This window comes from Ailuropoda melanoleuca, chromosome 20, assembly GCF_002007445.2.
Source record: "Ailuropoda melanoleuca isolate Jingjing chromosome 20, ASM200744v2, whole genome shotgun sequence".
Lineage (NCBI taxonomy): Eukaryota > Metazoa > Chordata > Mammalia > Carnivora > Ursidae > Ailuropoda > Ailuropoda melanoleuca.
Window position 1 is genome coordinate 10,666,437 of NC_048237.1, and position 26,435 is coordinate 10,692,871.

A 26,435-nucleotide genomic window follows, 5' to 3' on the forward strand; every position below is an offset into this window, starting at 1 on the left:
AAACAAAACCCCACCTTCAGAAGGGGTGACAAAGTCTGTTGGTGTGGCACTGGTTGTGCTGGTATTGGCATTTGGGGAGGAGATACTGTCATGTCTGCCACATGCTGGTCTTCTGAAGTCACTCTTGCCTGACTGAAGTTTTGTGGCTTCATTATCTACATTCTCTCATCATCATTCACCAGGTGCTATGCTGAGCACCAGAGATGCAAAGATAAATGCATCTCTTACCCTTGAATTGTTTGGTCCTAATCAAAATTTCGCTTCTTCGTACACATATGGAGAAGGAAACAGGCCTCTTTATGTCCCTTGCTGATTGATAATTTTTATGAAACATCCTAAACACATTATTTCCTGGTAAAGTAAGGGGAAAAGCTTGCTTTAAGATCAGAGGTCAGGCTCTTTAACACAATGCTTATAGGCTCCCCTAATAAATTAACATCACATCACCATTAGGGAGCTACCTCTTGGGGTAAATGCTTTTTTTTCAGATTTATTTCTCTCCCTTCTTTTTTCTAAGATGGCATCTGGGTTTAGATGACCTTGTGATTCTGGGGTGTGGTGGGTTCCCCTGGCTTACTGTGGCCCTTGGGCAGGGGCTGGCTGGGTTCACTGAAATGGATCTTGCCCTAGATATTCCGAGGTTATACCCCACAGAGGGCTGTGTCTGTGTTGTTATCTCTTGGCTTGGTCAGGAGGTATTTCCTGCTGCCTCATCTCAACCCTCACTGACCCCTGCCAACTCTCTGAGGTCTGGCTCCAGAGGTTCCCCTGTCTTGCGTAGGGGTCAGTGTGCCTCTGTTGCCATGTTGCCAACCTCTTTCAGGTTCACCAGCTGAACTGCTGGAAACCTCATGGCGGGTGGGGAGTGAGAGAATAGTGTCCTCCTCTGGGGGATAAAACTACAGGTAGCAAAGGGAGTCCTGACCAAAGTTCTCTCTGACTGTAACATTCCCACTCCAGATTATGGTGAAGTCTCTTCCCAGACCTCCTAGCAGGAAATGGAGTTGACATCCTAGTGCTTTTGACTTACCTTTCAACCTGTCTCACATACCTCCCCTCCGGGTCTTAGTGCAAGAGAGGGAAGGATCCACATCTTGTCATGAGCTCCTCTTGCCTTCATTTCTTTCTTATTTAAATCCACTGATATGGAAAGGGTGAGCTTTTCCCTTTATTTCTCTTTGCTGTTTTTACTATTTTCCAAAATCATACTTTCCTAAATTTGGGGGTGATGTTCCCCCTTTCCCCTGTCTTTATAGCTAAAATGTGGGATGGTGCAAGGAGAGAGAAATGATGACCATAATTCAGGTGGTATTTCTAAATGATTGTCCCTGTCGTGTGAGCAAATGCTTGTTAGTCACTCCTTCTTAGTCGTTCAGAGTTAATAGAGAAAGCTTGGTGGTTTGTCTGTCCCTGTTATGGTGGTTTTTGTTTGTTTTTTAGTATTTTGAAATGGTATACTATTTCAGATTTCTGTATGCTGGAATTCCTTGCTATTCGAAGTGAGGCCTGTGACAGCAGCGTTGTCAGTTGCCGAGAATGCAGAATCTCAGGCCCCACCCTAGAGTTACTGAATCAGGACCTGCATTTCTACAAAATCCTCATCTCTGTCACATGCACATTAAATCTGAGAAACACTGCTCTAGGCCACCATAACCTTGCTGAAACTTTTGGTCACATCACCTGTACCCAACATCAGCATTCAGTAAGCATTAATTCTACACATCAGCCAATGACGATCCTTGCCCCTGGATGCTTATGGTCTTAATCAATAATCTTTATAATTATGGTAAGGTAATTAAAATAAGACAGTTCTAGATATAGTCTCCTCTATCACCAGGCACACCTTAAGTTTTCTTTGACAGATAGATTAAGATTCAATTGTAAATTATGAAAAGTGGGGGTTCATTTTCGTGGAAAGCAGTCATTTGATGTATAGAGACAGGAACAGGTAGTAATAAGATACTCACTTGATAAATCCAGGTCGTACTCGAGCCTGCTGCTTCATTGGCATTGGCACTGATAGGGTTTTGCTCAGTTACAGTTTGACAAGGATGTGGTTTCTTTTAGGGAGATGATTTTTTGGGGGAAATACAAATTCGTAGTTTTTCATCCTGCACTTTCATTTTCTGATCACAGTGTTTTAGAAGAATCTGGGCTTTACTTATTCACCAGGCTTTCAATAGAGAATCACATTAATCCTTTTAAGCTCCTTATTCTAATGATTTATTTTGTTGAAAACCATAGTGATCCTCCTTTGAATTTTAATGATTGCTGGCTATTCAAAGATTCATTGTTTTGACTTCCTGTCCTTACCTTTGTTTCCTACACGTCTGTGGGGAACACCTGTCTAATACTGGATCTGCCCCTGGTTCTCACCGGCTTACCAGAGTCACTCAAGCCTATCTCTGAGTGTTAAGCTGAAATGCTGGCTACTCATCCATGACAATAAATGTAGGATATATGTTTGCAGAGATAGGCAGATAGACAGCAGAGGGACAAATAAATGATTGAGTCATTTCCCAGTGAAAATGGTATTTCAGATCTGATAATAAATTGTGATCATTGTAGAGAAATTAGTTGAATTAGTATTCTTAATCATACATGTATTTAGGATGTGACATCTATGAAAATCTAATAGATGAAAAAGAGGTTGGAATTTTGAGGGTGCTATTCTGACCCAAAATTCTGGACCATGTACCTTTCACAAGGCACTGACCCTCCATTTCTCAATCTGGTAAATATGGCAGCGCTCTCTTTCAAGGACATGGTAGTAGTCATTTTGTTCAAGTGTTGTAAATCCTCAAAAAGGGTTAGCAGATGGAAATAGTCACGATATGTCTCAGGCATGAGCATTGGAATAACATGTTATGTTTTCAAAATCTAAGAAATGCTATGTCACAGGCTTGAGTTTCTATTTTGCCCACCACGTAACAGAGAATTTTTCCCTTCTCTTTTTACAGGTATCACCTAGGAACATCATGGGTTTTCAAGAATATATTATTCTAATATGAGATTTTAACAACTACACTGTATTTATGCATAATACATTTTGTGCCTTATCTTCAGGCTTCTGGACTTTGATTCAGAATATCAGGAGCTCTGGGATTGGCTGATTGACATGGAGTCCCTCGTGATGGACAGCCACGACCTGATGATGTCAGAGGAGCAACAGCAGCATCTTTACAAGGTTAGAGCTACCCTTCTTGCCTTTACCTTGCTGCGGAAGATCTGATTAGCCTGACAAGTCTCTCTCTCTCTCAGGATATCTTTGCGTTCATTGTATGTATCATGGTGTCTATTAGAATTCCCTTCCCTGTCCCCAAACTCATTTCCATCCCTTGTGTGCTGACAGGCTGCTCCGACATCATAATTGCAAGAAAGTTCCCTTTATCACATTCTATTTGGTGTAATTCTATAGAAGGACAAAGATTTATCTCCAAGATGAATAGCAATAAATGAAACCACATTAATAAATAGACTGAAACAAAATGAAGGATAAATGGACTGGTAACATTGAGCAAAATGTGTTTTCATTGGAGCACTCAGGTGGATTCTATCCACCCCTCAGATCTTTCCAGAGAAAAAAGAAATTTGCCTTCAGTTTGGCTTGCTGCTTCCAGGGTACAGGGCTCGTTCAATTTAATGTTTATTAGTGATACACAGAGCAGACATTGTCATATCAAGTCAATACATTTGCGTGTGATTTAAGTAAACTGGCTTGGAACTCATATATTGATCGCAGGCAATCCATCTAATAACTATCTATATTGTTTTTCCGTGTCTGCTAATTCACCCTTAGTCTAATATGTTTTACCAATTCTACTTAAATAGCCTTAGAAGATCTTACAAAACAGCTATGTGATTTTGACTGAAAAAATGGTTGCAAGATTCAGTGTCTAAAAAAGCTGTTGGGGAGGGTAGAGGGACTTTCCACTGAAATATCAGATTGCAGTAAATCTTCCTCATTTAGGCAATTTTTATTGGAGTAATTCTGACAGTTGTCATCCTTGAATTGCTTTGAGCATATGGCATATTTCAAAGAGCAGATTGTGAATCATAAAAAATAAAATTAATAACTAACCACAGAATCAGCAACAGTATAATGACAAGAAACAACTACCCTCTAGCTTTTAAAAATTTCTTAGAGAATAAGAAGTACATTCAAGGTCAAATAAAAGTTGTCTTCTTTCTTCCTCATTTTTTATCATTTTAAGTTACCTTTCCTAAAATGTTATTTTAGCTTTTACCTTCTCTATAGAGAGATCTTTATTTATACTTTTCAAGGGTCTGGTTGACTTTAATTAGCGTCCCCTGAGAATCGTCTTGGTTAAGAGAAGCTATAAGCTCCCCAGGGAGTCAGCAAATGGTGATATTTTATTCCCTAAAGAATTCTGTCCAACATTAATCGAGTTTGTTGACTCTTAGCTATTTCCTGTATGGATAGCTGTCCACATTAACAACAAAGCTACCCAGTATATCTTCTGGCATAACATGCCTGGAGTAACAGTCTTCATCTAATGTAAACAAAGCTAGGTGATTTCACATTTCATGTCCGGAGCAAGAATTATGTATGAAAAATGCCCATTAATCTTTGATACAAAAATACTAGTTTCATTCCTAATAAGCATTAAAAATTGAATCAAACAGGAGAAAATAATACAAAAGTTAACTAACCATAAGCCATTATCTCAGATTTTATTGCATTCATGATGCCAAATAGCATTTCTTTTCTTCTTGATGCATTTTGCATTTTGCACATAAACCACTACTTTTTTTTTTCTAGTAACAGTGCTATTCTTTGTCAAAAATCCCATCCATATAATTTACATCACAATTAGTAGGAAATCAGTCTTCTTTTTCGTGTGGTTTCCTTTTAAATGCTCTGCCCGAGAATTCCCATCTTGGCATATTGAAAGCCGTTATTCCACCCACTCAGAACTCCTGGATTATATAGTATTTTCCCAAACATCTTCCATACTGGGGTTCTTCATTTGTGACTCATATCCTGTCATCATCTTCCTGCTCTGAGGCGCTCAACGCAGCTAAGTTCATGAGACTGGTCCTAACTTTGCACTTGGCTTATAAGCAAAATGAAAGCTTGAGCTACACGCCAAGGGCAAATGCTGCAGGTCTGTAAAGTCTTTCTTTATGCAAGCCCCCACATTATTCCAGAGGTTTAGAAACCTCCAAAGCAATCCTGAGGATATTGACTACGGAGTCATTTAGAACTTGGGGTGGCTCCCGAATTAGAAAAATTGATGGAGGAAGATTAATTTCAGGTCTTTGTCTAGAACCCTCAGGGATTCTCAGGTTAGGTCAACATTTTCCATGTCCCATTCCTCTGTTCTAATGTGCCTTTTCAGAAATAAACTGAACTGATGACCTGGGGGAGGGGAGTTTGGCGCCTATTGATCACAGAGACCCCTGAGTAATAGCGCTTCTCATTTGGTCCCCAGGCCTTCCTTGGCTTTCAATACCATTTGAGACTTTAATCTTTACATTTGTTGTCCTTGAAAGATACCAGTGCTCTATCAGCATTTTTCGTCAAGGGCACCACGGACATTTGGGACAAAACCATTTTTTTTTTTTGTCAGTGGGACTCCCCCTTCCCCTGTGGGGCATGTACTACTCACATTTCCTGGTATTGGAGACCATTCAACAGGATGCCCAACACATTTCACGGCATTCCCAGTCCAGTGCAACCTATGTACATCATCTTCCTTTCTTAAAATGCTTCTATCACAGTAAGAAAAATGCCTTGCTGTTGGATTTTATACGTTGTTAAGCCAAACATCTTACATAGCTGATACTGAATTAGCAGTCGTTGAGTTCAAAAATTAAGGATGAGTGCTCACTTTGGCAGCACGTATACTAAAAAATTAAGGGTGAGAATGAAGTTCGTGATCGCTGGTATTATCATAAAGAATGAAGGTGAAACCTTTCAGAGAGACCTTCAGCTGAGTGATGGTAAAATCCCAGGGGCTGTAGACCAGGACAGAAGCATGATTCCTGTTACCATAGAATTCAAAACCTTTTCTCTCCTCTCCTTGGGGGACTCTCTATATTTTATTACTCAGCTCCTTTCCTGGAGTAGATAGTCATGCCCAGATCCTGACTCATGACATGCATTACACAGGCTTAGGTTGATCCCCAAAGTTCACATTTGGAAATGTTGGTTTAGAGAAAGTATAATAAGATGGTAGTCAACGAGAGTGAAGATTTTTTTTAGCCTTTTCAACATCAGGCACTACTTTTCTGACTTTCCCTATTTATTTTATGTTCTAGTCTCTGCTAGAAAATCATCTGGCCTTAACTCCTAGATACGCAAATACAGATAAATACCTTAGACTCTTCATTCAGCAGACCTCCCAAGTTGGGCACCTATTGTGATATGCTGGTTACCCCAAACCAGCAAAATATCTCAGGGACTTCTTAAAGGAAAAGTATTAGATTTAACAGGCAAAGAATACATTGACACAACCTGACATAATTTAGAACCTTAACATTATGATGGGCTACAAAGTAAATTTTCTGTTTAAACCATTTCTTGGTATTTTCAGATTGTTAGGAATTTAAGATCATTTTCCTTCTAATTAATTTTCAACAGCAGGGTCTTAAGAGCAACCTGATTCTTATTTAAAAATGACCACTTCCTTAAGAATATTTTCTTCCTTGTTTTGACACAATGAGCCATCCTGCCAGTGTCTTTCCTTCTCCTGTCTTTGTCTGGCCCACTTGCCCAACCTCTGAGAGGGAACCTTCTATAGCTCTTTTCTAATAAACACTGGCAGTATTGTCAGCCTAGAAAACACAGACGTAGTTCTTTCTTGTTTTTTCTTCCTCAGTCTGAGAATCACCTCCAAGGAGAATTTGCTCCCACTCTTTCACTTTCTTTTTCTTCATTCCTCCTACCTTCGTAAGTAGGACAATTTAATTTGTCAAAAGTAACCACCGTGATTTTGAAAGTTCAGCTCCTATTTGGACTGGAGTTACGAAGCCAGAATTCATAATCACAGGGAGCTGTCACTCTGCTGGTCTGCATGTGCATTAACTATTAATGGAGAAATATTTAAAACCCACTTGCAAAGGAAAAGCTCCATTTTTTTTTCATTTCTACAGATCAAAGGTGGCATTATTCTTGGGCTCAGGGAAGCTCAAGACACCTCCTCCCCCATCCTATGAATTTTATAGCCTGAGTGACCTGGAAGCATCACCAAGATTGGAGAGGCTGGAGCTCAGGCTGCTGCTGTTGCTGTCCTGCCCTCAGAGGCAGACACAGCTGACTCTGGAGTGCTGTGAGGCTGTGCCCTGTCAGAGGCTCCTTGCCTTGCCACAGAGCACCGCGCATTCTCTACCACCTACAAAGTGCAGATGACAGAGCCCTTAGTGATCCTGGATTGGTGTGGGGTTCCAGAGTCCAAGGGTTAATTTCAAGGGCCAAATTCAGAAGTTGCAGTCTGGTGATTATTGCTATGCTTGAATAAGAGCTGTTTTTCAGAGAGTATGGTGCTCACCAGAGCACTGCATTTATAGATCTGTTCCTTGAGAGGATGGCTTAGTTGCTCTTTATCAATAAAATATTAGCTTATATGATTTCTGAGGGGTTAAAATAATGCTTACAGCTGAAAAATGATATAACATTTGTACCCATTTTAACTGAGACCTTTATACTTTCAAGGAATTTATACAGAACATTTTATATTTCATTTTGAGGGTTAGTTACTCTCATATTGTTCTGCTTTTATGGAAAAATGCAAGTGTCCTCTATCTTTCTCTGTTGGTGTAAGTATTAAACAGATATGTCCGGTGTGCAAATGGAAAAGGACTGTTCATTTTGCATAATACAACATTCAGTAAACAGACTGATTTGATTTTTTACTTTGCAGTGGATTTGAGGTTGCTTGTAAGAATTCACAGGAAAAATTTTAAAATATTTTTAACATATAAATACAAATCAGAACTGGGGAAAATATACATAGACTAGTCTCTTTCAGGGAGAAGAGTTAATATGTAGGCATATAGACTGTATGGTCCTATGCATCTACTGAAGATCCTAAATTTCACATTGGGTTTCCTGGTAGTAAAAGCAAAGAGGGAAATGTGCTCAATTGCAAAATTTACATTTTTCCATGAGAAAAAAAAATTACACTTCCTTTGAAGAAATTAAGTTTATTTTGATACTTAGATATGAAAACACTTTCTGTTAGGATTTTTAAAAATATATATAAGGGATTAGAATGGCGTGGGAGAGAAATGTCTAACCACAGTATTTCTTACAAGTCAGTTTCTAAACATAATACTTTTAGCAAGTGAGTTATTTTTCTCTAACTCTGTTGCCAGGTAATGTTTACAGACTTTGAGCACAGCTGTCACCCAGAGGTAGTTCCTTTCAATGATCGTTTGGCCAGGTGGGATTAATAAGAGAAGACATCAGTATTGTATATTTGAAAGAAGAGGATATTAGGAAAGTGACAGAGAAATGTAAGCCTTGAAGAGAAAGAAAAACAGTTGAAATTAGTTAATATACAACTAACCAAACAAAAATGGGTAATTTAAAACAATTAAAAACAAAAAGGGTAAATTAAAATCATGGGTGGATGAACAAATAGATAAGAAAATGCTCAAAAACAAACAAAAAGAGAACTAAACACTGAAAGAAGAATTGTTTTAGGAAAAAAACAGATAAGAGAAAGGGATACATTTTAAAGGAGAAAATGTCACTTTTAGAGAATTTGGATGTGTCTTAAAAGATAAGCATTGTGACTTTTTAAAAGAAACATGTATGGAATAGGATTAGAAATGCTGGGAAATAAGAAACACAGTGTAAAAGAAGACAAATGGGGCATAGTTGACTTGTTATTTTATAACTATTGATGCCAAAATGATGTTGTAATACCTATGAGCCGATCACAGAAAACAGATTAATCCCGCTACCCCTATATTTTATAAATTCACAAATTCCAACCCTCTATAATAGTTCTTCTTCGTTTTGTTCTGGACCAGATTGATCCAAATAATTTCAGATGTGGCCTGATACCTTTATGACTAAACTTAAACTCCTAAAAATGTAATACTAGTCTGGTTCATAGTCCAGGTTGTAGTAGTTGGGCTTAAAATAGAAGAAAATCCATTACCTTTAAAAAAAAAAAATTTACATTTTCGGGTACAGAATGGAAGTATGTGTCAAAAAATTAAATTCTGGGGGCGCCCGGGTTGTTCAGCCGGTTAAGCATCTGACTCTTGATTTCGGCTCAGGCCATGATCTCAGGGTCCTGGGATCAAGCCCCGTGTCTGGCTCCACGTTCAGTGGAGAGTCTGCTTGAGGATTTCTCTCCCTCTCTCTTTCTGCCCCTCCCCCCACTCGTGTTCTCTCTGTCGCTCTTTCTCTCTTAAATAAATAAATCTTTTTTAAAGAATTAAATTCTGTTAATTAGGCCTTAGGTTGGAATTTCAGTACCAAAATGAGGCAAATTACTAGTTATTGAAGCAGTCAAGGTAAAAATGTACCATATATATCAGGCACAAGAACCTAATGATAATTTTTTACCTCTTTCTCAGTAGATTAATTGTAGAGCTTAATTGTATGTTAGATTAAAACTCCATTAAGATAAGAAGAATATGCTTAAAATCATTATAATATTTCAAATAACATTATCTAGTCATTTTTAAAGTGATCAGAATAGGAAAACCTAGGCTGCCTCCACTGCTATGTAGAAATGAATTTGTTGTTCCATTTTTATTAAAGCTACAAAGTCCTAGATTAACTGTCATATTAATGCAAGCTTTGATGAATCAGTGTTTGCTCTGAAGACAACTATATATATTTTTCTTTTCTTTCTTGAGAGAGGACCAAACTCACCCTGAACATGTTTAGAAGGAAAAGTAGATGACGATGTGGTTTCTGAACAATATAGGAAACGCCGTTTTTGCTGGGGCTTATAATTCCTATTTGAGTCACTTTTTTGAGACGGGAGGGAAAAAAAAGGAAGGATGTTAAGAGAATAGTATGCCAAGAAATAGTTGGCTCTGTGTGCAGAGGGGCAAGGAAGGGAAGGCCCGCCAGCAGTTTTTGTCTCTGGTGGTGAGCTACTGTCCGGAAGGTGCGTTGGCTCTCTGGGCTGCCTCTGCTGTATTGTGCGGCTCTCTCTCTCCCTGGCCGGGCCTGCTCTGGCCTAGAGTGGATCAAACAAGCCGTGGGGAAAGTTCCCCTCATTTGCATCACTTCTAGACAGCCCTGTCGTACTCTTTGCTGACAGGAAATCACTGTCTTTGTCACCTTTTCTCAGGGCCCTCCTTTTGGCAGAGATGGGCCATGTGACCACGCTTAATCACAACAACAGGGCTGGCTCGGGACTCAATGACATGTTTTCCTCAGCACTTCAATAAATGGGGTAGAGGAGTCAGGAGGAAATGACTACATTAATTTTAAAGTGAAAAGATAATTAACACTTGAAGGACTAATGCTACAACCTATGGAATTATTATTCAAATTGAAGTTAATTTATCAAAAACTCGTGAAAACTATCTCCCCTAATGCAACTGTTTAAAAAAATAAACCTTGAATAGTAAGAGTTGGGCGTGTTGGAGGGAGAGTGGGAAGAAGGCGGGGAGAGAGAGGCTTTGGATGGAGAGGGAGAGAGAGAAAAGCGGGGAGAGAAAGAGGGAAATCATAGCAGGCATAAGCCGTGTTTGAAAAAGCAACTTAAATGGGCTAAAACTTCAACATTTGGGATTGAAGGCTGGAGCATGTAAAACGCTTACTTAGATGATATGAATAGGACACTGGCAAACAAAAGCAGCAGTGTGCTCCTAGAAAACTGTGCTTAAAGGAGTTTCCTTGGCAACAGAAATGCAGTTCCAAAAGTAGACAGAACTTTCCTCAGAAAACATACTATTAATAACAACCTTCCGGAACAACTTGGAACAATTTGACGACTTGGCAATAATAATGCCAAGTGTTCTGCAAATTAATCTAACACATAACAGTTGTATTTCCCTTGCCCGTAATCCTGCTGGACCCCACCAAGAACTCCTTGCTTTTCGGTGGCACAAATGTGAAAAATATTTCTAAATGTTGTCATGGAAAAAGAAAACCCAAAGAAATGCCGGTGGCCAGCAGTGGCCAGTGATTGTATTCAGGCTTTTGGAACCCGCAAGAGAATTTAATGAGATGAGTTTATTCCAATGAAAGCCACTGCGTTTAGTATCTCGTCCCAACAAAGATGCTTCCATGAACAAAACTTGTTAAAGGGTTAACAGCCGGAGAGTTGCTGTGATGGGAAGCACATCTTGAGGCCACTGGTTATATAAATGTAACACTTCACTAAATACGTGCTGGGTGTTATTTTTAAAAGCATCATCATTTCTTGTCAGCCCAGAGAGTAAACTAATCTTGGATCTACTTGGCCAATGGGAATCATTTGAATTCTCCTGAAGGCAATACGTTTGCCAGCCAAGAAAGGTATAGCGTTCCCCTCCTCTGACCTTTCTTGAATCCTTGGATCTAAAGGTTAAAAGTAATCAATATCTCATTGCGCGGCTTGGTTTCAGGGTAATAAGTAATAACCATCATGTTAAAATCCAAATGATTACAGATAGCACTTAAATGAGTTGACCTGTTTGGGAGCTTTTATTAATTGCAATCAGGATAATCATTGGAGTTTGCTAATAAAATTTTGGATTAAATTGCAAAAATTTCAGCCTTTAACTTTTGAAAAACGACTTTTACTTAATTAGATGTGAATGTACGGTGTTCCCTCCTGTGTTAAACTGAGAGATTTGGCTTTAACTCCACATATTTGGAGATTTCTTTCTGGTTTTTATAAAATAAATTAGAAGAACACTGAAACTACTTACAAGAAAGCGTGTTTGTTAGATTCACTGCCACCTTTGGCTCCAGAACTGCTCGGTACTCTGTGTTATGTTTCAGGTCAGTGAGTCCATGGAAATGTCCCTCACCTACCTTTTAGCATTGCCAATTTTTAAATTACTTATCTTTTAGTGGTTATATTCATATTTGGGCTGATCTACTTTGTAGCTAGAAAAAAACAGGATGTGTGATTGCACTTTACATGGTGTGAACTAGGAGTTCTTTATTTTGTTGGAAAAAAAAGGACAACCAAGGTTTAAAGAGGAAAACCAAGTATTATCATTGACAAAAGGGTCTTGATATAGAAAGGATAAATGTTAGGTTTAATGTTTCATGTAATTACATCAGGAAGGCACTGGTTGTCATAACTATAACTGCCTGTGTTGGGAAGGTATTGGTTATCATAACTATATCATAACTACAACAGTAAATCACATAACTTACAACATAAATTATATCATAACCAAGTGTGGAAGATATGCTCTTGAATCCAAATATTTTGTCCTTATGATTATTCTAGTTTTTACAATTTATTACGATTTCATGCATGTATTCCTAAAACAGGAAGGTGAGGCTAAAAGAGTACCTAGATAATATTTTGTTTGTTTAAAAAAAAAAAAAAAGTCCTGTGCTCTTTTCGGCAGCACGTGTACTAAAATTGAAATGATAGAGAGAAGATTAGCATGGCCCCGTGCAAGGATGACACACAAATTTGTGACATGTTCCATATTTTAAAAAAAGAAAGAAAGAAAAATATAGAAGTCCTGGTACCTGTTCAGAATAGTCTGGAAAACCCTGGGTGAGAAAAGCTCAACCATAGTACTTTCACAGATAAACCCATTAACCTCCTTTTTTCCTTGTCCTTATCTCACTACCATGTCTAACTTTAGAAAGAGGTAGATTTGTGGTTTTCTAAGGGACATCATTTTTGAAGTATTAGGAATTCCCCAACCCAACTATTTCCATTACTAACTGTCCATACTGCTTTAAATCCCATCCTTAAGATTCATTTCTTTGAGGTAAAAAAGAACGCACCCTACTGGATACACATATTCTCAGGAGGTAAGAGAATAGTACGGAATTAAATGCCAATTTTAATATTTCATTTAAATGGATGGAAAGGCACTAGGAAGGGAAGATGGAATCAGTAGAGAGAAGAAATCTAGAAAAGGGACCAAGGACAGATGTTATTTATCTCACCATTTGATAAAAAGGGAAGACTGTGTGTGTGTGTGTGTGTGTGTGTGTGTGTGTGTGTGTGTGTGCGCGTGTGTGTTGAGATAGGAGTAGGATGCAGGGAGAAAAAAACTGAATTGGTCAGATCTTACTATTTGACCATGTTAGTGCCTTATACACATAAGCTTATTTAATGCTCCCCCAATGATCCCGGATTATTTTCCCCATTTCATGAATATGAGCCTGAAACACTGGAAGCTTAAGTGACTAGCCTAAAAGAACCAGTTTCTTAGGTTAGGCTAGGGTTTGCAGAGATTCCAAATAACCCCCAAATCTCAAAGGTTTAAAGTTATGAAGATTTATTTCTCACAGAAACTACATATCCATCACAGGTTGGCTATGGGCTCTGTTTGGCATTCTTCTTACTCCAGGACGCAGACTAATGAACCAGCCACCTTCTTAAATATTCCCTCAATGTGGCAAAGGGAAAAGAGTTCTGGAGGGTCTCCCTCTTGACATTAAACCTTCTACCTGGAAGGGAAACACGTTACTTCCTCTCAAAATCGTTGACCAGAACTAATCACATGGCCCCACCCAACTCCAAAGTGGGTGAGGAAATGAATCCCTACTATATGCTTGAAAGGCAGAAAGCTAGAAATAGTTGTTGAGCTGTATCAGTAGCTACCGTAAGAAATAAGTAAATGAGTCAAAGTTTGAACCCAATCTGGTTGGCTTTAATGCCCACAGTCTTTCACATGCTACTTGCCTGCTCACTGTTGCTCCGTATCTTCTTCTCTACAATAGGCAAAATTCTTGCAAGTGCATTTTCCTCCCTCTGCATGAGCTTCTTGTGCCAGAAAGAAAGACGTTCCTAATTATTAAATGGAACATGAGCAGAAAAAACATGATGGACTTGGGTTTGCTCTTTAGCCAGTCGTCAGACTGTTCTGTGAAAACCCTCACACTTTCTTAAGTACCTCGGCACCCTACGAGAGTGTTGCCATGTGGAGTCTCACAGGGACTTCCTATATTTTTTCAGATTCGGGAAAGCTAAGGCTGAAAATATTTATGTTTTGGTGGGAGAGATGCACTAAAGGCAACATTGCCCAAAGAAGATTCAACCTCATGGATCCTGTTATTGCCAAGGGGAGTTACTGAAGAAGGGTCCCCGTGGAGAGATGCCCTAGAGGAATATCATTTGCAGAAGAGCCATTTTCTGGTCCTGTCAAGGACGCAGTTTCAGTTCTCAGAGAGAAACCAGGGCATTCCCAAGCATATTTTTAATAATGTTGGCATTTGCGAAGCTCATACATTCTTAAACCAGGCACTCCTGCGACACTCTGTACCTAATGAGGCACACTGGGGTAAGCTAAGAGGGAAGCAGTGGTCTTCCTGCTGAACCTTCGTTCATTTACATAAGACACAAAACATAAGCACACACACACACACACACACACACGCACGCACGCGCACACACATATACAGATACATACCCTCATACGCATTTTCTTTTACTGAAGCCAGGAAAGAGTCAAGCAGGCTAATGCTTCTGGAATTGATTCTCATTTTTCTTCTAAACTTGTTTAGACCACAGAGCCTTTCTCCAGAAGGACATCTATACACCCCTGTAACTGCTCTGAACTTACTATTTCAGCCGCTTTCCTAAGTAATTGATTCTATATGCTCATTGACATTGGCTTAAAGAAAATTTGTGATTCGTTGTATTTCCCTTGTCGTCTCATTTTATCCACTGAAAACTAGGAAATTTGTGGAAGGGGTACATGCACACAAATGGTTATGCACACACATTTGTGTGTGTTGACACATATATATACGTATACAAAGTATTAACTCATTTAGTTAAAAAAACCTTTCATAAGGATTGAATTTGGATGAAACCAGATTCCTTGGACCAAAAATGCTGGTAATCCCAAGACATTTAAATCATGCATATGTAAGTGACTATGCAAACTTCCTTCATATATGCCAAGTTTCAGTCTGGAGCTCATTTCTGTGTTATAAGTCTTGGCATATTTAATTTTGCTACCTTCATTATAATAGTTTTACCCTGTCAATATTCACAGGTGCCTCCCTAAGAGAGCCCTCCTTGAGAATAATTTAGCCATGAGTACTTTGTTATAATTAAATGCATACTTTTTTTTTTTTAAAGATTTTATTTATTTATTTGACAGAGATAGAGACAGCCAGCGAGAGAGGGAACACAAGCAGGGGGAGTGGGAGAGGAAGAAGCAGGCTCACAGCAGAGGAGCCTGATGTGGGGCTCGATCCCATAACGCCGGGATCACGCCCTGAGCTGAAGGCAGACGCTTAACCGCTGTGCCACCCAGGCGCCCCTAAATGCATACTTTTTAATAGCTATGATAGATTTGAATTTTGTGGACCAAATGTGAGAATGAATTATTATAATTTTTGTTAAACTCCACACTCCAGGAGGGCAAGGTTCATGTCTGTGTTGTTTTTTGCCATGTCTCCACTGCCTAGTGCTGTGCCTGGCACATAATACAAACCTAATAAATATATATTGAGAAACACTTTTCAAATATGTTTACTTAATAAGCTATTAATTAAATTCTGCTGATCATAACTATGCTATCAATTCATTACTTTTGCAAGAAAACTACCCTATTTTCATGCTGTGGTCATTCAGTCTGAAACTTCATGGCCTCCTCTTGTACTGTATATAGAAACAAAACCAAAAATCTCTCTCCTTTAAAAACTGAAGTGTGTTAAGTGCAGTTCTTAATACTCGGGGTACTCAGATTTGGCCAGGTTGGTGTCAGGGAGAAAGAGAGGGAAAGAAAGAAGGAAGGAGGAGGGGAAGGATCATGTTGCCCACGTCTGAGTCAAATGGTACAAAAATGTACAATTAATCCCCATAATTCTGTGACTAGTGTGCAACCTTTCAAACTGTACTATTTGTTGATGCATTCTTGATTATGTAGACAGTATAATTACTTATACATATAAGTAATAACATGTACCATGCAAATGTAAAACCTAAAAATAGAACAATAGATGCAGGTGAACGTGAACAGTCATCAGACATGGTAGGAATATCATCACATTTTTTTCCCTTGTACCATAGTTAATGGGAGAGTTTATTGACATCTTTGTTGTAGAAAATTAGGTTTGACTTCAGAGGAGTATGTGTGTCTAAAAAAGTAGTCATGAGGGAGATGAGAAAAACAATAAGAGGTAACCAAGTCCATTGTGATGAGGGTGGATGGACTGTAAAAGGCTGACTCTTCTTTCCAAAGCTACAGCTAGCTAATTCAGAACATGCAACTTAAAAAATTAAGGTTGACCGCTGTAAGGTCAAGAGAAATCTAAAATGTAATTTTGAAACTTTCTCCCACTCTTTCATTTCAGAAGAAGTTTCACACTATTCATAGTTTTTAAAAATAATCCTCATATGTGGTCATTTATATTTTTAACTTAGCCATTATTTGTGAGCATCAATGATTTTATGCAATTAAGAAAAAGCTAAAAGATGTAGCATTTGAAGTTAGAATTTGATAAAGATTTGTGATGAATTCACCTCTTGCCCCTATTTATGTCCTTGACATCCATTTGGGTTTACTGTCTTCCCATTGAACTTTGTCCTTCCTCCTCAGCTTTCCTCAGCTGGAATATGTTGAGATTTGAAAATATGTGTGAAGAACGTTCCTCTCTGTGCGATTTTCCTCTCTTCTTCCTCAGTCTCTTCTGCCTGCTGATGCTACATATCCACTCTGTGAATCACTGGAGTTCTTACAAGCCGTGGACAAAAATTCTCATGTTCATTAAAACTTAAGTATAAATGAATCTCTAGTGTTGAGCTAATTGAATTCTTTTTCTGCAACATGGGAATATAGCAAAATAACTCAAAGTTGGCTAGCATTTTATGATCCATGTTTTGATGATAGTTTAAGAGGCTCCGTCCGTCCAAGTTTGGGTTAGAAAAAGAGATGAAGTATGGAAACACTGTCAGAAGCCTTTTCTGTTTACAAAAAGATCCAGGGATACCATGAGTAATGCCAGAAATCTCATGTGACAGCCAGCTCTTGTGAGATTTTTTTGAGCTCACCAAGTTCAGGAAATAGACAGTTCCAGAAAGCTGATTGGAGCTCAAAGATTTTATAAAAAATTAACTGAAGTGAATAATCGCGTTCTCTGCGCATTGTCCAGCACTGCCGCACCGACCTGTGCTCTGTTGGGGGTGTACATCTCCCCGGGGCAGGTAAGATCGGGCACTCACTCGATAAATACTTTCTGATTTAAGTTGCCTGCTTCATGAGTGTTTTCTCCTGAATCTTCCAAAGTGAATCTCTTAGAGGTTTTCTACAGTTATTTATTTCCACGGGAGGTGAGAATTTTACCTGGAGTTTCAGGACTACAAGTGACCTCATAAGGACCCTTCATTTCATTTCCTCTCTTTCAAGGATTGTTTTTTATCCATTCCAGATAGGAGAGAATTTGTCCTCCATTAAAGATCTTTCCAGAGGGAATTCCACAGCCTCCCATTAAAATGTTTAACAACTCTCCCTGCCCTGAAAGTCTTATATCTAGTGTAAATCCCTTCTGTTGTTAGGTTTAATTGTCAAATCGGCCGGAATCCATGCTTGGTAATTAAACCTCTTCTTTCTGCTTTCTCTATAGTTACATTTCTCAAGCTTTTGCAGCTTTCTTTTCAAGTTAAAAAATCTTTTAAAAGTCCTTTATATCAGTTTTGTCTATACTCTATCTAACCGAAACCACTTCTATCCTCTTTTGGAGGAGAAAATATGCTAACATTGAGGTGGTGCTGGTAATCCATATATTTGAGGGGCTTTACCAAGCTCCGTAGATTTCTCCATCAGGTTTTTCAACTCTCTCTTATTAACAGTTAATAAAATAGTTCATGGATGGTTTGGAAGAGGAATATGGCCTGTCTGAGATGGTATGACTTACAACGTATACCTAAAAAAAAAAAGTTTGAAAAGGAAAAGAAAATGATGTAAAATGGGCTAAAAAATCTTCTTCCCATTTAGGGACAGAGCTGCTTCTTCTCCCAGTGGATGCGTAATATATTATTTATGTAAGAGTGAGCATCATGTTTTTGGCTCACATTCCATTTGGAGCATACACAGTATGACAGTTTCCTTGGCTTATTGTTGTATATATGGCTATCTATTTTTAATACATTGCTTTTGTCTTTTTTCATGCTTGCTTACATCTGTTGTTATGAAAACTGACATAAAGTTTTTAAACATAAAAGAAGTGATGGAGAAAGAGATGGTAAGAGACAAACAACATTTCAAGGGAACACAAGATGGAGAAACAGGAGCAAAGTCTCCATGGAGAGAACCAAAAGCAGTCTCTGCAGGGTAAATGGGAGGGAGGATCAGAACAGATTTCTGTAGTCACAGAGTAAAAATGGTCACGAGGCTACGTAAAGCATTTCTATATTAGAAAGAGTGTAGTACATTTTCTACCAAATTGTTTAAACTGTTTAAGCTGCAGTTTCCAAACCCGTGAAATGGGGATAACACCCACTTTGAAAGGTTGTCAGAATCCCATGAGTAACATATGTAAGGGGTTCAGCCTTGTCCTTGGTAAATAGCTCAATACATAATACAGAATCAGGGGTTAACAAACTGTAGACTGAAGGTCAAATCCAGCCCATGGCCTGTTTTTTTTTTTTAAATAAAGTTTTATTGGAATATAGCCAGGCACATTCATTTATGTATTGTTTGTGGCTGTTTTTATACTTCAGTAACAGAATTGAGTAGTTTCAACAGTGACCATATGGCCAGCATGCCTAAACTATGGGGCTCTTTGCAGAAAAAGTTCACCAGTCCCTTGTATAAATAACTATTATGGCAAATCTTCAGTGATGTGCATTATTCTACAGACTTGAATGATTTTCCAGTTCAATTTTCTGTCTGTTGTATCCCACTAATACCTGTTGAGTATCATTCTTTTGCCCAAGGTTCAAGTTTTCCTCTTGTAACAACCCAAAGTCTACCGATTTTCCTTGCTCTTCAATGTAGTGTTAAATGGTTAATTGGTTCATTTCACCACCAGGTGGCCTCCTATACTCTGTCGTGCTCCTGGGACCCAAAGGAAAGCAGAAAATGGATCTAATGCACTTCTTTAAACTTTCGCTGTGATTCTTATTAGCACTTCTCCGGGTGGCTCTGCTGCTCTGAAATCACTCTCTATTTTATATATGGTCCTGAAACATAAATTCACACTGAACTTTTTAGAAAATGAATTCTAAGAGTTAGAAACAGTTAAAACAGTAAAAACAAAATAAAAATATTTAAATGCACACTCACACCTACGTGAAAGTGATTTTTTTAAAAAGTTTGTCTATCACGTAAGAAGTTTACCATGACTCAGTATTATTCTCAGCTGTGTCCTAGCAGGATTAACTAATCTCGAAGCTTCCACAGGAAAAACAAAGGCTGATGCCCCTCAGATCTCCGTGTGTTAATTTCTCTTGAAGAGCATAGGTGGATTTCTGATCTGTACCCCAGTTTCTTTGTTTTTTATTCTCTAGATTCTCTTTTTGAATTTTCATTTATCTTATTTTTGAGCTTTGCTACAGACCAGTGCCACGCAAGGAAGATTAGAAAGCTGGGTGATAAAGTGCTGGAGAAGGAGGCTGGATTCTTCTTGGGCAATGACTCTTACCTCTCAGATTTCATTTTCTTCATCTATAAAGTGAGGGGGATGGACTGGGTGGCTTAAAGGTCCATTCCAACCTCAATATTCTCTCACTGGTGAGAAATCAAAGATTATCCCAATTAGTAATTGATTTGGCTAAGAACAATCTGGCAAAACCCAGAATTTTAGGAACTCAATTTCAAAGGCTATGCAAACAAACTCATGGGTAAATAAAATTTTTCTGGCAAACTACCATAAAAAGTGTATAGTTTCTAAATGCCACATTATTTTTAGTTCATTTCAGGTGGTAGTCGTAAATGCGTTATTTTATGAGCCTTCTTAGACCCTTTCCTTTACATTTTACTTTTATTCAGTAGTAGATAACTATTCAGTTGGATTCTGAATAGTGTCTTGCTGAATCTGTCATGGAAGTTTAGCTTTCTCTTTGACGTCTTATTTTCTACACATTTTAATTTTCCTACCTTTTCTCTTTGGGCAGAATGATCAAATCCGCCTCAGATTTCTTTGCAGCATAGAACAGATATATTCACTTATATTTCCATTGAAAAAGGGTCATTTTATATGATACAAACAACCTGTTCTTACCTTCTGCTTGAGTTGCGATATGCACATCACTGGTTTGTATTTGAATTGTCACATTGGATGTCATGGCAAATACTGCTAAAGGCATTTAGCTGTCTATGAGGAAAGGACCAGAATTGTCCCTAGGGCATTTTGGTAAAGAACAGGCTCACGTTTGAATTCAGAGTTACCCTGGGAGACCTAGTGACAGGCAATCTCTCTAATTCCAAATTCCCTACTGGGGCTACTTCTCTGGAGAGCTATCTGGTTAAAGGCAGATTCATACTTGCTTGGGGAAAAATTGATTACAAGTTTTTTCCCACTCTGCAAACTGCACTAATTAGTATCAAGCTCAACTAATAATTTATGAAATTTGCATTGCTTTCTGTTTGCCTAAGCACAAACATTTCCTACCATATATATTTTAAAATATATGTTCATATGTCTCATGTTCATGTCCAATACATATTAGGAATTAATGGTCTAATAATTTCACCTTTACTTTAAAAGTCAGGAAAAGTAGAAAATTATGCTCTCTAGTGTTAGCGACTGTAAGGATGAGGCGATAAGCATCTGTTAGAGATTACTATATGCTCTGAAAAACAAAATTAAGGGAAGATTATCCTTTTCCTTCAGTAATTTATAACCTGTTTGGAAAAGCAAAACCAAAAAACATGAAAGAATAGCAAAGAGAGCAAATATGTGTGGTACCAAAAAAAAAAAAAAAGTGCTGGTCTTCTTAGAATGTCTTCATAAGAAGTGATATTTGAACTGGACCTTGCTGCATAGAATTTAAATAAGTGGAATGGAGATATGGAGATAGGTACATTGCAGAAGAATACAACATGGAGGTGAGGGGGCAACCTTCAGATCTAGGTGTTAGTTTGACACATGACTAGGTCTTTATCCAAATCAGGAAGATACGCTGGGGAAGAGGAGCAAATCAGCAGCACCTCATTATAGCTTTCATCCATGTGTTCAGTGAAAGTCAACAAAAGGCAAGATTGTTTTCCATTGAATGTTGAATCCCAGATTCAATGTTTCATGTAGTGAAGGGAAATTATATACATAAATATACAAACTAATGGCATAAAAGATGAGAAAAGTTATGCCAAAGGTCATATTTTCTTAGCAGGTGACATTTGGATCAAGTTTGAACAAACACTTGTATCTAGTGCTTATTATATAACAGGAGTTGTTCTAGGATCTTTGCATATATTAGCGCATTCAATCCTCACACCAGCCTGTGAAAGAAGTATTAATATTATCCCCAGATGAGCAACTAAGGCACAGGGAGGGGCACAGCTAGTAAGCAATGCGAGCAAAGCTTAAAAATAGGCAATCTGATTCCAGGCATATATTTTATCTTCATTTATTTATTTACTTTTTGCCAAACTCCTTGAACTCATTGATTCTCAAATTAATATGCTTGGCATGGGTCCTTTTCTGTCACCATGAGTATAGAACCTAGTGATCAAATGGTCGTGTGTATGTAGGTTTTGAGTAGTAGTATTACTGGGTAAGACCAGCACGTTCCCTCCTCCCTTCATTAAGGGGAGAGAAAAATAGTAACACTTTGTTGCTATCTTTTCTGAAAGATGAAGACTATATATACATAGTTAATATATATGTTAGTATAAATATGTATATGTAATATGTATTATATGTAAATATTGTTTATTGTTTACCTTTGCAAAGACTCCACTCCAGTGTGACCTATTTTATTCTCTAATGTGGACAGTAGTTACAATACATTATTTTTAAAACAGATTATAAAAAGGGGTGGGAAATATGCAGTCTTAACTTGCAAATGGGTAACAGACCACATTATCTTATTACAAGTCATATGTATTAGAATTGAAGACTTTGTTTTAAAATGGCACGTTGTACACAGAGATCTAAAATTTCACACAAAGAAGATCTGTTGATTTCTTACAACGTCTGTGGTGGGTAAGTGGTGAGGACATCATTGTCCCTGTTTTACAGATGGGATGACCAAGAAAATATGAAATAACTTCCCTCAATAGAGGAAGCCACCATTAGAGCAAAGGCAGAAGAAATGGCGGTGCCCAGTGAAGGGGCTCCCTGGTGAAATGCTTAGAGAAAATCCTCAAAATCACAAGTTTTGTACCTATTTCTTCTGAAGAAGTTACCCATTGTTATGGTTATAAGCTGCACTAAATGGCCACATCCTGGTCCTTCTGGCTTTTTTTGTTTCAATCTCCACTTACTGAATTTTTGCAGCCCTTATGTGAATTTTTAAGTCATCAGTATCATATTCTTTCAACCAATTATTTCAGGGGACCCATTCACTGAAACCTTCTCTCTAGCTGTGATTTCCTTCCTTTTCTCCAACATTCTCTATTTTTATGTAGTTTTTATGATTTATTCTCTGTGGACTATTATTGTTTCCCCTATCTGGTGAAACTTTTGTAATTTCCCCTATTTCCTTATTACTTTCTCTCCATCCATCTGTGTATTTCTTTCATTTTGTTCTCTAAGTCTTTACTCCTTCCTCTTTCTTTCTTTTATCACTCTTGTGATTGGACAAACACACACACACATAAACACACACACACACACACACTCCAAAACACACTGTGTTTCTCTTTGGTGGAGCTGTTCTACTAAACGTCCTTGAATGTTTGTGGCAGACTCCCTTACATAGCTGGAAAAATGCTCAAAAGCAGTTATCATAACCAATGTTTGCTCTTTATAGTCTCAGTTTATGCTAATAAATTTTCACCTGTACACTAGAGCTGCTTCGAACTGTGAGCCATCATTTTCTGAACAACAGGTATGACTATTAGTGAGAGCCTGTCTGCCCTTTTAGCCTCAACTTAATGCTACTAAAATTTTGTGGAGGTTTGGAGGATGAACTTACACCAAAATGATCCAGCCATAGAAGCTCCAAGGGTGGGGTTCTCAAGTGTGTTTTGACCACTCCAGAGTCACTTTGAATGACATTCTTGACCTTATTTATTTACGTTATACTGCCAGGGCCTACCAATTTTCTCAGAATTCTGGACTGATAACTAATGATGCATTTTCTTTTCTTTTTTTTTTTTTTTTTAAGATTTATTTATTTATTTGACAGAGAGAGACAGCCAGTGAGAGAGGGAACACAAGCAGGGGGGTGGGAGAGGAAGAAGCAGACTCCCAGCGGAGGAGCCTGATGCAGGGAGCCCGATCCCAGAACACCTGGATCACGCCCTGAGCCAAAGGCAGGCGCTTAAGGACTGAGCCACCCAGGCGCCCCTAATGATGCATTTTCAAGAATAACAGCATGACCTAGCAAACTAAGCTGATATTCCTCCTGAAAATTCTATTTCTGGGTTTTAGCGATATCCTACTGAACTTGGGCAAGTCACTTAGCTTCTATGTATCAATTTCTAATCTGTAAGACAGAAGTGACGTTACTGACTTTCCCCATGGGCTTGCCATAGGAGAACAAAAAAGAAAACAATCCATCGAAGTGACAGAAACTTTTGGATACTGGAGCGACAAACAGTGCTTAAAGCCTGACATCTCTATAATTTATTTTCTTAAGATCTCTCTATAGTAAATATGGACACCCAAAGAAACAAACAAACAAACAAAAGGCTAGAACAGAAAGGCTTTTAAATCTATAACAGATTGGTGTAGGAACTGGAAATTGGACCCACCTCTTACATCCTGGTCAAATACTACTGCTATGAGAAAACACTGAATTCCTAAAAGGTATCTTTAAATATTTAAAAGGTTTCTGTCACCTTCCTCTTTTCCTTGATACATTTTATAGAAGCTTTTCTTAGGTTAACCATTCTTGGCCATGGGAAACAATTAACTTTGTTCATGGTTTCTGTCTAAAAATTGAGAGTAAAATTTTTGTATTGGAGGTTCTGATCAAATAGTTTTTCACTGAGCATGAAGTTCAAAGATAAATGGAGGCAGTCACATGCTAGTCATTTCTGTGTACTCATACTATACCTGACATATATTTCAAACACTGATATAGGCTCACTTGATCTTTTATTTGGGAGAAATTCAAATGAATAAATATTTTCCAACATCTACATCTAACCCATAATGCTAAGAGTTAACTGTGGATAAAGGGTGAACAGCACACGATCCCTGACCAGATATACTCCATTGTAGGAACTTATAATCTAATTCTGAAACTACATTCATCCTTATCTGAAGTGAAGGTACCAGAGTACCCTCTAAAAGAGCCTAAGGCATCAAATATTTGGCAGTTTAGGGATTTGGGCAGTCACCAAGAAAAACTCCATGGCATTTTGGATCTATTAAGATCCAAATTGGCTTTGGATCTATTAAGATCCAAATTGGCTTTGGATCTATTAAGATCCAAATTGGCTCTGTCTTACAACCTAAAACATGGTGAGTTCTGGATAATCATGGTGAGTTTCTCAGTGCTGGTGTCCATAGTCCCTGAGGAATGCCCATTTGCACTAAACTTGGAAAGATAGCTTTTGATAATGACGTTATGGGGGGTAGTGCTTTCAGCCTTCATTTAGGCCACTGATTCTCATAGATTTCTGAAGTCACCATGTTCTGCAGCAATATCTTTTTGATAAACTACAATGGCTTCAGTGTTCTACCTCTCATTTTTCTTGCCCTCCTCAAAGAGAAAGCAAGATATTCTCTTTGAAGAAACATTATCAACAGCATTAACATGAGAAATATATAGTCTCTTCCTTATGAAATTAATTTGGCATTATTTTTGAGGTGCGCAACGTCTTGGCAACTGCTTTGGTTTAAAACTCTGTGATTTGGGAAAAGCACGTTTCAGAATGTTTAATTCAGCGATACAAAAGGCACTAATGAAATATGCATGTATGAATTTTATATCATATTAGTTCCCTCTTTCTTGAAATCTGAATAAAAGCCAAACATCTGGATTACGTTTGAAAAGCCTGAATTTCCAATTTTCAGAGAGATTCAATCTATTTTGACATTGCACACTTAGCCTTAACATTTACAGTGTGCTATTAACATTACTTGCAATTGTAAAAAAAAAAAAAAAAAAGTCCAGATTTAAACAAACTTGGTGCCTCCTAATGCTAAAAATATATCTATATTTGAAATGGTTGCTGCTGCACAACTGTATACGTCCATGGTTTAGGCTTCCTCAGCATTTCTTTTATAAATACTTGCATTGAACAAGCCCATAATTCAGCTATAGAGATATGGGGTAAGCTTTGATATATAAATTCTCCTATGGTTGTATATTAAAACAACAAACAGCAATTCATGTATCACTTAGTTTGAAAAAGTATTCACTGATTCAGTGTTTACTGAAGACCTCAAATATTCAAGGTACTCCATGATTGGCCAAAAAAGGAATAGCCCTCATCCTTTGAGAGTTTGTTCTTCAAATATAAGATACATAATAAGATTTCTCTCTTTACAGATATTTGGGCATATTTAATGGCAGCTAGGCTAAAGGCAAGTGTATATTTATGGTCGTAATTTAGGGAAGTAAATATGGATATCAATGCTTTATCTCATTTCATGATCATAGTTCATTTAAGATATAGCTGGTTAAGTTTTAAGGGGTAAGGTAAGAAGTTCTATGTCTACACAAGAGATCAAGGAAGATAGAAGAATGTGACACTGAAGTTTGCATAATGGTAAGCCTTCAGTGGACTTTAATTTACTACACTCAAATTTTTACTGGATCTCTTGTAGCATATAGTAGGTAAATCTCATTCTTCTGTGACATGGTGAACAGCTAACATCAGGAGTTTCCCTTTTCTCATCTTATTTTGCTTTATTTAAAAAAATCCATTTGATATAAAGTAGTACCCAATGAAACAAAAATAGATGTGTTTCAAGGCATTTGTTTAGGTCAGAAGATGGAAAGCAAAAGAAATAATACTTTTAAATTGGAAACTTTTTTAAAGGAGAAAACCGAGTTTCCATTACATTAATTGCGGCTCCTCGTGTCTTTTTTCCATCCTATACTATGTACCCTAACAGATATTACATAATTGCATAACTATTCTTACTATGTGCTGACATGACATTACGACAGCCCTGATATGGTGCATCATAATGAAACCGTAATTAGAACAGTCATGATGTATTATGGCAATGATCCACATCGTCACTGAAGTGCATTGGAATGCACAGAAAACCCATTGAGATGTGCACA

General features: G+C 37.9%; 1 protein-coding gene and 1 non-coding gene across 7 annotated transcripts in view; both read left to right on the forward strand.

Moving 5' to 3' along the window:
• AKAP6 (A-kinase anchoring protein 6) overlaps positions 1–26,435 on the forward strand; it is a 503,026-nt gene that overhangs the window by 380,734 nt on the left and 95,857 nt on the right. For all 6 annotated transcript variants that reach the window (XM_034648359.1, XM_019798936.2, XM_019798937.2 and 3 more), the window contains one exon: positions 3,067–3,187. In XM_034648359.1, the coding sequence (XP_034504250.1) occupies positions 3,067–3,187 (121 nt within the window). The remainder of the gene's footprint in view (positions 1–3,066; positions 3,188–26,435) is intronic.
• LOC117797315 lies at positions 12,498–12,603 on the forward strand. Its single transcript, XR_004622247.1, has one exon. It is a non-coding gene; the product is annotated as a U6 spliceosomal RNA (small nuclear RNA).